Source organism: Bos javanicus, chromosome 7, assembly GCF_032452875.1.
Source record: "Bos javanicus breed banteng chromosome 7, ARS-OSU_banteng_1.0, whole genome shotgun sequence".
NCBI lineage: Eukaryota > Metazoa > Chordata > Mammalia > Artiodactyla > Bovidae > Bos > Bos javanicus.
In genome coordinates, this window is record NC_083874.1 from 110093836 (window position 1) to 110109660 (window position 15825).

The following is a 15825-nucleotide window of genomic DNA, read 5'->3' on the forward strand; positions in this document are numbered from 1 at the left end:
TTGGAAGAAAAGCTATGACCAACCTAGACAGCATATTAAAAAGCAGAGACATTTCTTTGTCAACAAATGTCCATCTAGTCAAGGCAGTGGTTTTCCCAGGAGTCATGTATGGATGTAGAGAAGGCAATGGCACCCCACTCCAGTACTCTTGCCTGGAAAATCCCATGGACAGAGGAGCCTGGTAGGCTGCATTCCATGGGGTCGCTGGGAGTCAGACATGACTGAGCGACTTCACTTTCACTTTTCACTTTCATGCATTGGAGAAGGAAATGGCAACCCACTCCAGTGTTCTTGCCTGGAGAATCCCAGGGACAGGGGAGCCTGGTGGGCTGCCGTCTATGGGGTCGCACAGAGTCGGACACAACCGAAGCGATTTAGCAGCAGCAGCAGCAGCAGCATGTATGGATGTGAGAGTTGGACTATAAAGACAGCTGAGCACTGAAGAACTGATGCTTTTGAACTGTGGTGTTGGAGAAGATTCTTGAAGTCCCTTGGAAAGCAAGGAGATCCAACCAGTCCATCCTAAAGGAAATCAGTCCTGAGTGTTCATTGGAAGGACTGATGCTGAAGCTGAAACTCCAATACTTTGGCCACCTGATTCGAAGAGCTGACTCATTTGAAAAGACCCTGATGCTGGGAAAGACTGAAGGCAGAAGAAGATGGTTGGATGGCATCACCGACTCAATGGACATGAGTTTGAGTAAACTCTGGGAGTTGGTGACGGACAGGGAGGCCTGGCGTGCTGCAGTCCATGGGCTCACAAAGAGTCAGACACAACTGAGTTACTGAACTGAACCTATCCTTAAGGGCTTAGAGAGCACTACTGATAGGATCACGGTGTAATCATAAAGGCTATGACCCTGCCCCCTTTTGTTTGCCCTTCAGTCCCCACAGAAGGAATGATGGCTGCATGAATGATCCGTCTCCCCTGAAATGTAGTTTACCTTCTGAATTCTAAGTTATGTGAAGTTGCAACCTAGAATTATCCAGATCCTGGCTCCCACTCAAAGTTCTTGCAGTTCACAGGCAAGGCAAGCCTTGTTTCTCTGATCTGTGGGCATCTGTCTGCCAGTTTGGGCTCTTGGTTTGCACACACTACTCTTTCCAGACTCCTCAGCTACTGCTGCCTGAAGCCATCCCCACAGTGACCACTGGGGACTTAAAAAGGTTGTTTAATGTATATTAGTGCACTGCCAAGGAGATAGAATAATAATGTATATTTAGTGTACTGCCAAGAAAATTAAATAAGACCTAGAAGTTCACAGCTGAGGGGCAAGCCCCGGTAACCATGAAAATCTCCCGAAGAAGTCGATGGTTCTTTATCATTTCAGGTCAGAAAATTAATTGTGTTGGATCCTAAGAAAAGGCTGACTACCTTTCAAGCTCTCCAGCACCCGTGGGTCACAGGTAAAGCTGCCAATTTTGTACACATGGATACGGCTCAAAAGAAGCTCCAAGAATTCAATGCCCGGCGCAAGCTCAAGGTTAGATGGCATTTATTTTGTTTTATTTTTTAAAAAAGATTTTTCTCATATCTTGCTAATCAAAGATAATTCTGCTATTGTTTATCTAATATTGTTACTTGTCTCCTGTGGTACCTGGGAAAATGCTGCTTTGAAACCCCAGTCGTGATGGTATAAAGCCAACCTCAGTTCTGTTATCCTCTTGTAAGAATTCAGTGTGGGTTTTATTTTTCTGTTTGGGGAATTCTGGGGGAGGAAATGGCACTGGGCAGCTTGCGGGACTTAGTGAAGCACTGACTCCTACCAACGACTGCCAGGGAGTTCCCAGGGTTCATTGTCAATAAAGGGAAATGTGTGGGATGTTGAGATTCACTCACCAAATAAATACATTGTCATTACTTCCCATTTAATTAAGGCTGAACTGCTTGAAAGTGTTGTTCTGGAAACTAATATTAAGAAAGTTGTCTTCTTTCTGAATATGCTAAAATTGGGAAACAGTTTTTTTCAAGCTATATTTTATAATATAGGCAAATAATTATACTTGGTAAAATTAAAATAACTCAAGTGATAGGAAAGTTATCCATCAAATTGTATCCCTTTTAATAGAACATATATGGAATAGAGATGAAGTGTTTTTCTCTTACATAATAGTATTTAGGACTAGCTATACATATAGAAAATCTCAGAGGACAGCTGGGGGTCAAAAATAGTGTTGTATTCAGCAGTCGCTTACTGGTTGATACAAGCTAAAAAACATGAAGGGTTCCATGATCAAATTACTTTGAAATATCCTAGATTAAATATCCTTGACTTAACCCAGAATTCTCAAACAAATTTGACCATGGAACTCTCTTATCTTTATAGTACCTATTAACATCCATGGAAGTAGTGTCCCATACTTTGGGAAACACAACTAAAGTTTTTGAATATTGGCAATCCGTGGGAAAGTGCATTTATTTAGGCTTTCCTCCAGATGACTAAATACACTAATCTGAGATTAAACAGATTTTGCTTTTCATTCTTCAAACAAGTTTTCATTAGACAATTTTGGAATCATACACTTTCCAAGACTAAATAGTAGCAGAATAACACTCCCTAAATGCAAAATTGAGATCAAGCCCTGATTTGGGATTTTCAGTGGAAGTAGCCCCTGATCCTTCGGTCTCCCCCGGCAGCGGTCAAGGCCAGGTGGCCTCCTCCGGGCGGGGATTTTCGTGCAGTAACCCCTGACCTCTCTGTCTCCCCAGGCGGCGGTCAAGGCCGTGGTGGCCTCCTCCAGGCTTGGCAGCGCCAGCAGCAGCCACAGCGGCGTCCAGGAGGGCCGGGCCAGCCGGGAGCCGTCTCCACCTCAGGCTGGCGACGGGGGCGTCCCAGGGGGCGAGGGGGCCCCGGGGGCAGCCGAGGGGGCCGGGGTGGAGCTGCCAGAGGTGCAGGCGGGGGAGGAGGTCAGCGGTGCTGATGGAGACGCCGCGGCCCCCAGGGTGGAGCCCCATGCATCCGAGGAGGAGATGGAGGAGGCCGGCCCGGAGACGGAGGGGCGCCCGGCGGGGGAGACGCGGGGGCCCGCGGGAGCCCCGGCAGCCCCGGAAGGACGGGAGGAGGACCCTGCCCTGGAGGTCGGGGCTCAGCAGGGTGACGCGGTCCTACCGGAGGACTAGTGGCTTTCTTCCCGTGTGGGAGCCAAACCCTGGCACTGTGCGTTTTGTCCTTCAGCAAGGAAGGCGGAAGCATGATGTGCACTCTATTGTGGTTCTGTTTCTGAGGTGCAGAAAATACATGTGTGTCAGTTGGTCATCCTAACTTCAATGCATGTGACTGCTTTATGAGAAACTAGTGTCTCCTATGGTACATAATGGATATCGGAATCCAATGAGTTAGATTTGAAATTGCCAAGTAAACACAACATATAAAAACGTTTTCAGGGACCAGTAGTGCACATTTGAGGTAAATAGTAACAAATTGTTTTTGCTTTGAAAACCTAGCCATCCTCCACCCTTTGGATTTCTTCAGAGGGTAATTCCTTTGGACGTTGCTCAGCTATAAGATGTATTCCCATGACATCTACAATACCTTCAGTAATGTGCTCAAACTGTTTACAAGAAGATGATTAGGTTATAGGTGTATGTGCAAAAAATTGCATATATACCACTTATAATGGTGAGAAACTGAAGCATATTTCAAGGGCTATGAAACCATATGCCCCTAAACCTTGTGTGGAGAATGCTTTTTTATCTTGTCTTTATTTATATACACCATATTACTAATAACCTGAAATGTTCTATCACAAAATTCTGCCATTTTATAGTTCTGGAAAAAAGTATTTTACAAATTCATGCTGAGGAATTTATTCTCACCTTCACCTGCTCTCTAAGAAGAAGCCCTTATGAGGACAGCACTTAGTGGGAAAAAGAAATTTAGTGAAAACAAGAGAAGACTGGGACTTAGGCTAATGAAGGCTGACTCTTCGCCATTTCAAATAAAATTGAATTTATTTATGAGCTTGTACAGTTTTAAAGATAGGAACATTTTTATGGATAAATTCTATACTGACCAAGGTTCTAAATTTGTAAAATAATCTATACCAATGGCTGGTGCCAGGATGTCTGAACAGAATGAGAGTAATATCCCATTGTAAGATCATTCATTACTGAATTCACTATAGTAAGGAAGGGGCTTCCCCAGTGGCCCAGCGGTAAAGAATCAGCCTGCAATGCAGGAGATGCTGGTTCGATCCCTGGGTCAGGAAGATCTCCTGGAGAAGGAAATGGTAACCCACTCCAGCACTCTTGCCTGGAGAATCCCATGGACAGAGGAGCCTGGCGGGCTACCGTCCATGGGGTCGCAAAGAGTCAGACACGACTGAGCACGCACAGACAGAGTAAGGAAACATTTTTGTTTATAAAGGTTCTTTTTTCCTTCAATTGATGATTCTTTAGATATACTGCTTATGGGCTAAAGATATTTCTAGAAAGCTAGTATACTTTTTTCTCATGCTTGGAATGGAAGCACTCATAATTCACAATGTAGTTTTGAAAGTTTCCATGTTGAGAAATTTAGGACAATGCAGCTTTTCATTTACTTTAATAAACAGAAACAAAGAAAAAAAAAAAAAACACTGATTTCAAATCAGACTCTTGAGAAACTATAACATTAGACCTAATACTTCACCATGATTTTTTCAAACTATTTTTCTTTGGTTTTCATATAAACACTTTTTCCTTATAAAAACTCACAGTTAAATTCCAAACACCACAGATTTATCTCTAGTTTGAGCTTAAATGCACATTTTTATCAACTTAATTATGTAGCATATTTTAGTAGGATTCTTTAATTAAAAAAAATTATTTTCAGGCCAAAATTTTGGACAACAAAAATGACTATCAGATGAAAATCCTCATCAAAAAGAGAGATCTTAAATTCTTTTGGCGCTTCTTCAGAACTATTAAGTTGGAAAATTAAATTAAACCTCTGGTTTCTGGGGACTGTCAGACCTTGTAGAAGTTCTGCTTTCCAAGTGCAGGTCTTACTTCACTACTGTTCTCATGAGGGAAATAGGACTTCTTGTCTTCCGTAATATCAGGGCCTGACGGGTCACTGACATGGAGGAGAAGGCCCGTGAGGCATAGCAGCTGAGCTTCTGAGAAAGAGTATTTGTGTTTGTTTGTTTTATGTTTATTAACTAGTACAGACTACTTATCTTCTTTACTGTCTCTTTCCTTCTTTATTCTCTCAATTTCCATTTTAGGTATTATAAGAGGCTCACTAGTTTTAACCTTTTAAGAATGCCTTATTCCCTAAGCATTAAGATTTCCATTTTAAAAGACCAATTTCCTTGTGTCCTTTCCCGAGGATATTTCCTGTGAAGTCTGTGTACATGGTTAGGCGGTAGATGGCAAGTGTCCCGTGTATTTGCAAAAGGGAAGAAGAGAAGGAAAGGAATCTTAATGGAATGGGGCATACAGTCAGATGAAGACACACTGTCTCCCCAGCCCTCGTCCCTGTCCCCCCAGCCCTCGGGGCTGCCTGCATGGGTCGGACATGGGAAACATGTCCTGTGAAGAGCGCTGCAGATGCAGGAGGCCAGTATGCATTTAAGAATTTACCCAGTTACACCAGCGCCCACGCCTGCTCCCTGGTGAGTGAGGGTGTGAGTGTAATTTCGTCTTTTTAACCTGCAGATTGCATTCTCTCAAAATCAGAGGGAGTTTTAGATTTTGATCTGAATGTTAAAAACTAAGACCTGATAATGCCTAAATGACTGAGATAGTCATTTCAGTGGAAAACAAGCTTTCACAAAAATCTGTCATTTCATCCAAATGATTCAACCTGAGATTTCATAGAGATGCTGTTTAAGTTAGCATAGTTAACATTTTTGAAAGAACAAGACACATTTATATTGCCTGGTAAAATGGGATATATTATCTCTCTCAAAGAGTACTTAGCTAAATAATAGTAGACTAACACAGATACAACCTTAATTTGATGAATTATTTTGTAATGTTTATTGCACAACATAGTCACAAAGCAGAATAATCAAGGGAATTTCAGCAAACAATAAACTATATTTTGCATTTTAGAACTGACAGTTATTATATTGCATTATTGATTTTTGTTCTCAAATAAGTTCAGATGCATAGCATAAACCAGACTATTTTGCCACAGAGAAGGACAATCTTGAATTATTTCCCCCATTTAAAAAGTCTAATTGGAATCCCGGTGTTTTTTTTCCTCAAACCATAAGAGCACATTTGTCCTACGAATACATAAATAAGGTAGAAATTAGAATAATACTGTTGTAGATGTTATTGTCTAGAAAAAAAGTCGCTCCTAATATAAATGATACAAACCACATATGTAATTTTAACTTTTCTCTTAGACACATTTTAAAAAGTAAAAAAAAAAAAAAAAAAAGCTGATAAAATTAACTGTATATTTTAATATATCCAAACTCTTATTCTAATATATAATCAATATGAAAAACAAACACAATATTTTAAATTTTTTATTTTTGTATTGAGTTTTGAAAAGCAGGATTGTGTTAGCATTTTTGGTACATCAAGTGACCAGCAGCCACCTGTGAGCAGTGGCTGCTCATCTGGAAGAGCACCCGTCCAGAGCACCGTGAAAGCAGAATGACACACGAATGTCTGTCCTTGGATCTGAGCTGCCTCAGTTGTCCACACTGATAAGTTGGTTGGAGGCCAAAAAGAAAATGTTTCAGAAATGTCACAGACTTAGTGAGTAAAAGCTCTGTTGGCCACATCTGTTTCATCAGGTGCTTCAGAGGAGGTGTGTCTCCCAGCATGACTTTAGAGAACAGTCTTTCCTGCCCGTTGGCAAGTTGTCCGTTGGCCACAGTTCCTCTCATCCCTCTGGGCCCCAGAATCTTGACCATGGGCCGGAGTCTCATACAGCCATGAATCCAGTCATGTTCTCACAAACCAAAATCTGCGGTGGGCGAACAGGTTTCCTCATTCACAAAGGGCTGCACATAGACCCTCAGTGGGATTTTGCAGGCTTCTGAAACACACACATTTACATGATAAAGACTAATGAAGATGATATCATCCCAGCTCTCCCTAAAATGAGACTATGACCATCGCCTGACATTTTTTAGATTTCTTTAGAAGGATTTAAACAACACTGCCATTACACATGGATTCAAAGGACTTGGAATTTTCTTAAATATTGCTGTGTTACAATAATCCTCAAGGTTCTATAGCCACTTTTAGTGGCAAACGTTAAAAGAAAGGAACAGTTTGTCTTTTAATGTGACCTCAATTACATAGTATTTTAAACATATTTTATAATTTAGAATGTTTATGAATCCCTATTTTTCCGGTTTCACATGCAGGGTAACTGCTTGTGGATTGCCTATAGACTGAAGATTTAGAGAAAGTCATATTATTTTTGTTTCATAATTCAGTTATTTCACAGAAGCATCTGGTTGCATTTCAAATTGCAAAATAAAAGAAGTAAGTGTCAAAAGGGCAAAAGTTAAAATCAGTAAAGCATTGTGTTTTAGGATTGTCTTTGCAAAGCAAATACAAAAAGTCAAAAAAGTGAATAAGCATTAGGTTTTTCCCGATGAGGCTGACTCCACATAAATTGGCATAAGTATACTAAGCAGAGTCAATTACATAATTACACTGCCATTATGTAATTTACTTGTCATTGCAGAGTATTCAGTCTGGTTACCAAGGTCTACTTTAGCTGGTGCAAAATTTCCAGATGTTTACTTATATAATAGGATTTGTAATATCCTTGTAATTACTTCCTGTTTGGTCACATTCAAATTTCCTCAGTGTTAATCACGGATATGTTTCTGATCAAGGTCATTGCTAACATTTTGAGCATTTATTGGTTAAAAACTGCTTACTGCTTAGACATTTATATGTATCTTCAGTGTTTTTTTAAACATTTATGCACATATAATCTCAATATTGGTATTGTAATACTCATAACCACATGATAAGCAGAAACATAGCCAATAATTTTCTACAACTTTTTTTGTTCAAAGTTTTTCTCTTCCTCTGGAACAACTCAGGGTGAGTTTCTGGCTTCTTGACAAATAGAAAAAGAACCTAAAATATCACTGGAGAGATATCAGCTATCCACCCATCTTAACCTAGTTCGGCATTTCTTCTTTCTGTATCCTGATCTAGTAAAGGCCATTTTTGTCATTATTACTTTCAAATATCATCTGAGATCAGATAATATAGTCTTAGCTCATAAAGCCCAACCATTTATATACTTATCTTGGAGAGCAATAACAAACTTGACTAATTTATGTTTGCTTGTTCAAAATTCTAATTTTCACACACTCTGTGGTGTACTCTAGAAGGTTTGATCGCATGATTTTAACCTCAAGATTCAGTCTTTTCCGTGTCACCTGGCCCAGAGGTGCACCTGGGACAAGACAGAAGTGTTGCCACGAGAACAGACTCTCAAGTCCTTGGCAGGAATAAGCACTGCTGTAGCGAAGACTCCAGGCTCTGACTTGGTTGAGCTCAAATAAGCCAAATGGGAGAAAGCCTCTTCCAGTTATACTGCTTGAATTGGTACAGTGCCATGGTCTGTAATGGACAACGGCATCTCACCAATCATTTGCTCTTCTCAAGACCTGGTTTGCTGCCACCTGTCCCAGATCAATGTTTTGTTCCATTCCTATGGCCATCAAGCTTTTCAAAACTAAAATCCTCTAAAATCCTAGAAAATATCCCAGACTGGCTGAAGGAATGTGGAGCCCTTGGTGGCCAGAATTTAGTTTGAAACGCCAAATAGCAATCCTAAGACTGCAAAATCATGCTGGTCTTCTTAAATAATTGTTTTCAGCACATTTTGAAAAATGGCCTGGAATACCCATGGACATGCAATATTTATATCTGTGTTATCGTCACTGCGATTCACTGTGTTAAAAATGACATGCGTAATCTTCATCAGATTATATAATAATATTTATTTTCCATTTAAAAATTATTTTGGGTTACGCAAATACAATAGGCTTCATATTTGAATTTTTGAGAGCTGTTGTTTTCCCTAAGCACTCTGACAATCAGTTGCGGATGATGAAAACTTACAGGTATGGTAGTTAATCTGGTTTGTAATGGATACAAGTAAGAAGGACTTGAATGTGACAACTGTCACCTCATAACTGCCTCTTTTTAACTTATTTTATAGCCTATCATGCAGCTAATATATAGTAGAATGCAAATAGCATATTCATGAGCTATGATTCTGTTTATATTTTTTGTCAAGATTGTTACTTACTTTCAAAGTTCCCAAAATGTTTATATTCATGCACCCTTTTGAGCAAACTCCGGGAGATGGTGAAGGACAGGGAAGCCTGGCATGCTTCAGTCCGCAGGGTGGCAAAGAGTCGGACACGACTGAGCGACTGAACAGCAACAACCCCTAATTTCAGTAATATATTCCAGGCCCCCTAGCAAGCTGAAAGAATCGCCAACACGCCCGTTTATTAACTAATCAGGTCCAAACAACGGAGCAGTCGTGCATTCCATGTCTGACTGACGTCACTCCGCTTTCCTGGACATTTTAAAAATGTCTCATGCGTTTCCTGGGGACTTCCCTGGGGGCTCCCCTGGGGGGCTCAGACAATAAGAATCTGCCTGTGATGCAGGAGACCCAGGTTCAGTCCTTGGGTCAGGAAGGTCCCCTGGAGGAGGGCATGGCAACCCACTCCAGTGTTCCTGCCTGGAGAATCCCCTGGACAGAGGAGCCTGGTGGCTGCAAGTCCACGGGGTCTCAGAGTTTGAGCTGACTGAGTGACTAATGTCGACTGACACTGAGTTTACCGAGTGAAATCAGCAGACAGGTGACAGGTGTGTAACTCCTTATGTTCAGTGAAAAATGGGTATCATACAAAGAGGATTCTTAGGAGAAAAGTTAGAGGCCAGTACTCTTTTTTTTTTTTTTGAATGCCATCATTCTGTTATCTGTGGTCTTTGTGATATACGCAGAAAACTTAGATGTGCATTAAAAAAAAATAATTTCCACATAATTATGCAAGGAAATAGACTTAAAATCTCCAAAGATCAGCTTTCCAAGAGTCAGGCAAACTATGGGTCATGGACCAAATACACCAGAGGCCTATTTATTTATAAATAAAGTTTTATTAGAACACAACCATGCTCACTTACAGGCTGGCTGTAGCTGCTGTCACACTATAGGAGACATTGGAGTGGTTTCAGCAGAGACTGTATGGAAAGCCTGAAAGGGTTATCTGGCCCTTTACAGAAAACACTGATGACCCTGGTTTTTCACAGCACCCTACCTTTTTGGTAGCAGCTAGGAATAGATTCCCGTACTCCAGACTTCTCCTTAGCATAGGGTTCTTCGTCCCATTTGCTTCTTAGGAAGTTAGAACAGGTTTGTTTGTGTGGAGAACAATAATTCTGTGAATAATTATTAACAGCAGGAATTTTGCTGGAAGTATGGCTTAGTAAACTTTCCCTACAGAATTAAAATTCAAAAGGGCATCATTTCTGAGAAAAGTTTAGAGTATGAATTGACTTGGTTATAATTCAGTGTTGACTTGCTCATCTATAGCTCAGGAAGCAGGCAAACAGCTAACTTTTTACTTTACAATCCCTGTGGTTTTCTGAATGCCATATATTTCATTTATTCGAAAAAAGAAGGCTTTGAGCAAATGCTTCCCTTCCTTTTCTTAGTTATTTAGAAATCCAAGAGGACCTTTCTTAAGCCATTCCTGTCATCTCACCTGCCTTCAGGGAGGAAGGGGCCCAGGCGCTGAGGATGTAGGTCATGTGCCCTTTGTGTTTGAGTATCTCTAGCCGAAAGGTTACAGATGAGATATTGAGGAGAAGAACTATTACCAACTTCTTATTAGGAATACCTAAATTATATCATGAGTCTAAATAATGTTTTAACTGTTGCAGCAATCAATACGCTGTAGCCATTGGGATACACTGTAGAACTCAGGAAAAAAGAGACGCTCTGTCTGCCGGCTCCGCGGCTGATGTGAGCGGGAGGGAGCCTTGCCTGGAGTGGACGAGGGGAAGGTAACGAGAGACTGGACTCCACACTCCCACCACCCGTTTTCCTCCACTGCCCAGAGTTTGAAGGCAGTTAGTGAATTAAGCTTGGAGAAGGCAATGGCAACCCACTCCAGTACTTTTGCCTGGGAAGTCCCATGGATGGAGGAGCCTGGTGGGCTGCAGTCCATGGGGTTGCGAAGTGTCGGACACAACTGAGCAAACTCATTTTCACTTTTCACTTTCATGCATTGGAGAAGGAAATGGCAACCCACTCCAGTATGTTTGCCTGGAGAATACCTCCAGGGGAGGGGAGCCTGGTGGGCCACCATCTATGGGGTCACACAGAGTCGGACACGACTGACATGACTTAGCAGCAGCAGCAGTGAATTAAGCTTATCATTTTTAAATCTCTCTCAACACCTGGGTCACCAGCTTCCCTTAGAAATGAACAAAACAAAGCCAATAGGTAATTTTCCTCCCAGAATAATGTTGAACAGTGTGTTTCGGGAGTATTAGGCCTCCATCACAAACACACTTTAATGAAATGATTTAGTGGTTCTGAAGCTTTCTAGGAGCAGGCTATGCCTGGAACCCATTTCCTCAATAAACTTTCACTGAAAAGCAATTACGTACCATGAGAGTCAGAGTTGAATTAAACCCATGGTCCCCTCTAGGAGTGAGCTTTGCAGTTGAAAACACAACTGTGTCTATAGCCTGTGCTCCACCGAGGCAGGCAGTGAAAGCTCCCTTTGCTTAGAATGACCAAGGAAAGCTTCCTGGGAACATCAGCTAAGCATGATGGATGAGGGGAAGCTTGTAGGCAGGCAGGAGGACGAATATTTGGCTGAGAAATGTACCAAGTGGAGAAATGTGAACAGTGCTGGATCTACAGGGAAGTGTCGCTCAGTCTGCGTAAGCCTTGATTGTGGGCAACGCTGACTCAGACAGGCTTCCTCTCCACTTCCTACTCTGGGTAGACACCTGTGCAGTGTCCCTCAGCATCTGGCCCTCTGTGATCCACAAACCTGGCTGACTTGGTGCACCCCAAGCAGAAGAAAAATCACCCAATGCATACAGACATTTTTGCAAGTCACCAGTTGAAACAAAGCCTCAGTCACTAAAAGCACAAACTGCATTGACGAGGTCTCCACTGACCAAGCAGCGTAAAGGATGACAGTGGTTATTTGAGTAAATTTGGCAAAACTCCAGTATCTGAATAACTCCCGTGACACTACAACGTCACCTAACCACTAGCTAAAGCTTTGCCAACAGAGGCCTACGTCAAAGTTACTGCTTTTGTAGCTATTTTAACCTTTTAAATTATCTGACCTGAAAAAAAAAAAAAATCTGACCTGAAAGGGCAAGTCCTGTGAGATCTGAGCTAAATTATACCTGGAAGCTTAGATTTCAAAAGATAACCTGTGCTAAGCCTCAGACAACAGAATTTAAACTCTTCAGAGCCGCTTTCCCCAAACACCAAGCTGGTCCTGTGCAGTCCTTTCTTTTCCCTCTCTCTGTCTTACCCCTTAATACACTCTTCTGTAATTTCCTCTTTACTCATTGCAGGCAGTATTTTACATCCATCTTCAGGAAACTTTTAAAAAAATAGGTAACAGTAGTATATATACTTTTAGGCATCTTGCCACTTTGCTTGTTTCAGATAACGTCTGTGATTAGTAAATGCCTTATTGTTTCTCAGGGCAAATGAAAGGAAGGAAGGGTCATCTGACTGATGGAAGGGAGGCCAAGACAGAGATGCTGTGGGGACACAGCACAAGTGAGCAGGCATTTGAGAAAGGAATGCATCTTACCAGGGTTTTCAGACTTAGGGGGGCGTTGTCTATATGCCTTCTCCAGGTTTTTGTAGAGGGCGGATCTGTATCACGTTCCTGTTGAAAGTATTCTGGACTAAGGATCTAAGCAGCTCACAACATTGTGGAGGCTTAGGTGGAAGGATGGAATACCACTGCAGACAGGAACCCTCCATCCGCAGGAGTTTAGACTGCAAGCCATTAGCCAAGACAGGCCCTTTGAAGGACAAAGAACAAGTGTCAAGATTTGAGTTTTCATGGCCGAGACTGCAGCTGCCTTTCCAATTTCTGATTGAAAGTGCCGGAAGGAGAGCTGCCAACATTTCATTTTTAAAACCTGTCAAAACGGTGCTATCGATCCTTAATACAAAGATCCATTGGGGTATTTTTTAAGTAAACGTGTAAGTTTGCCCTGGCCATAAGTGTAAATATAGAGAATGTCTGTAGAGAATTCATCGGAGTCCCGCGCGTTTGCTTTTGACCCAGCTGCCGTCTTCAGTGGCCGAGACGGCGGGGCTTCCGGCCCCGCAGACACCGGAGCCCAGGCTCGGCGCCCGGCCGGCCGCCTCCCGGACGCAGGCTGGACGACGCAGTGCAGCGGTTCAAATGGTCATTTCCTGGTGTTTCCCGGGAGCGTAACAGAGTGTGTGACACGAGCAAATGAATGTCGGGAGACTAACTGTCGGAATGACCTTAGCGAGGTCGCGTTTTTCTGTGTAAGTTCTCTCAGGTGTGTCAGAGCATGCCAAAAGCAGCATGTACCTACTGCTGGGAAACGTGTCAAGCAGTCTGCATGTACCGTATGATAATAAATCCGAAGAGCCCACCAATACTTTGTATTCTGTGGTTTGAAATGTTAGCACAATTCAAGAGTGGCACAGTGGTCATTTCCTCATATCTGAAATGTGGAGTTGCATTCCTTGAGTGTTTTTCCATTTTCTCAGATAAAATTATACCCTGGGTTTCACAGTATTTTTAATATTATATAATGATGTCATAAAATCATAAAGTTAAAAGAGGATCTTTGTACTCATTTAACCCAACCAGCTCATTTCACTAAAAAGAAGTAACAGCCAGAAAGGTAATGACTTATCCATGATCACAGTTAGTGGCTGAGATCTGGGCTGCCCATCCAGTCCAGTGCTCTCACAACTGAGAAGTCAGTTCACCAAAGTCAAGGCAGAAATTTATATAAAAATTGATTTTCATTATAAAAAACAGAAAATACAGAAAAGTACAAAATTACCACAAGAATTCTTTCAAAGACAAGCATTGTCTTTTTATCTAGCATTAGTTCTTACAGCCTTTATCATATTGCAACTGTTTTGTATCAACCTGTATCACTATAGCACAGGCATCCCAGGTGGCTTAGTGGTAAACAATCCACCTGCCAAGCAGGAGACCTGGGTTCCATCCCTGGCTTTGGAAGATCCCCTGGAGAAGGGAAAGGCTACCCAGTTCAGTATTTTTGCTGGGAAATCCCATGGACAGAGGAGCCTGGCAGGCTCTGGGATCACAAGAGGGTTGGACACAACTTAGTGGCAAAACAACAATTACTGTAGAAAGCATTGTTTGCATAATCTTCGCAGACATTTATGATAGTTGCATAATAATCCAGTCTTATTTTTTTCTCAGTAACACTACAGAAAGCTTTTCTGACTTTGGGGAAATCTATCCTAAGGAAATAATCCTAATGTTGAATTGTCAGCCAAATGAGATGCAGTGGTCCCTTTATGATGATTCTTTCAAACCTACAGTACCTGAGAATGAAAGGGAAAATCCTTTATTTTCACTCTTAAGACACGGATTGTTAGCAACAAGAGTTGTAAAAAGATCTGAAAGTCTTTCTTGAGTTTGGCCATCCAATCAGTTAGCAAACATTTGTGTAAAATATCTGAGGGGAAGGCATACTATTTCAGTGAGGTTCCCTCTCAGAACTGGAGCTTGCTACCAACTACTACTAGGTCCAAAATCCTCACCTAAACAATGACTTGTTAATTAAGGGAAATGCTGGAGAAAAAAACTGCAAGTCCATTTTTACAATACAAAACATCTTTTTATTTCAACCTGTTTTTCACAATCTCTGGACTACTTCCTTTAATGAAAAATCAGCTGCTTGTACTTAAGGTATGTCACTAAAGCAAAACCTAAGTAGGAAGGTAAAGCTCCTGGTAAAGAAAATACCATCCAAATAACGAGTAAAAAGCCCATGTGGTGTTTGTACACTACGCTTCTTCCGTATTTTCTTTGGGCAGAATACTACAGCCCACTAGTTGCCTGTACAGCTGATAACACTAGTGACATGGACCACCCTCCATCTCCAAGGACAGGTTTGCAGTTCACGTTTTCCAGCAATTTTCTGTCTCCTGGTGTGGAAGTCGTCATCCATAGTGGACCCTTTGCTCCAAGAAGTGGAAATGTAATATAAACAAAGGTCATTCACACTGGATGCCATGTGACATAACCATTAATAACCTACTGAGGAAGCTCCTTCACCTCATTACCCGAGTTAAGGATGCTGTGTAGCATCTGCCATATGGAAGGTGTCCAGTGAATGTTTCACCACACAGTGAATTTTCATTTCTACTTTGTGTGTCTATCACTTTCCCACTGACGTTCAAAGGAACTTGATACAATTTCCAGAGGTGGCCCATGGACATGCTATAATTGGCCAGTCATTACCAACACTCCCTCCAAGAGGCTGGAAATCATTGCCTTCCCAGCTAGGGGTAGTCATGTGACCCGACCACTACAAAGAAAAGCTACTGGAGGCTCTGGAAAAGCATTTGCTTTCCTGATAAGAGCCAGATGACTAGTGCCCTGCCTTCCCCGTTCCTTCCTTTCCTGATGCACATGTACTGTCCAGGGCTAGTTGCTCACTTGATCGTATCTGAGGGAAAGATGCAAACTGCAGAAACATGCCCTGACATCTTTGAGCTGATGGTAAACATGAATAATTACCCATAACCAAACTTTATTAAATGAGGAAAACTCCCTATTTGGTTTTTTGCTTTTTTTGCCATGCCTTGTGTC

The 15825-nt window shown here is 41.8% G+C and overlaps 1 protein-coding gene across 1 annotated transcript in view; it reads left to right on the forward strand.

Moving 5' to 3' along the window:
- The window catches only part of CAMK4 (calcium/calmodulin dependent protein kinase IV), a 269812-nt gene extending 256190 nt beyond the window's left edge, over positions 1-13622 (forward strand). Inside the window, exons 9-10 of the mRNA XM_061424868.1 lie at positions 1332-1484; positions 2711-13622. Coding sequence (XP_061280852.1) covers positions 1332-1484; positions 2711-3121 — 564 coding nt within the window. The 3' untranslated portion in view covers positions 3122-13622. The remainder of the gene's footprint in view (positions 1-1331; positions 1485-2710) is intronic.
- The last annotated feature ends 2203 nt before the right edge of the window (positions 13623-15825 follow it).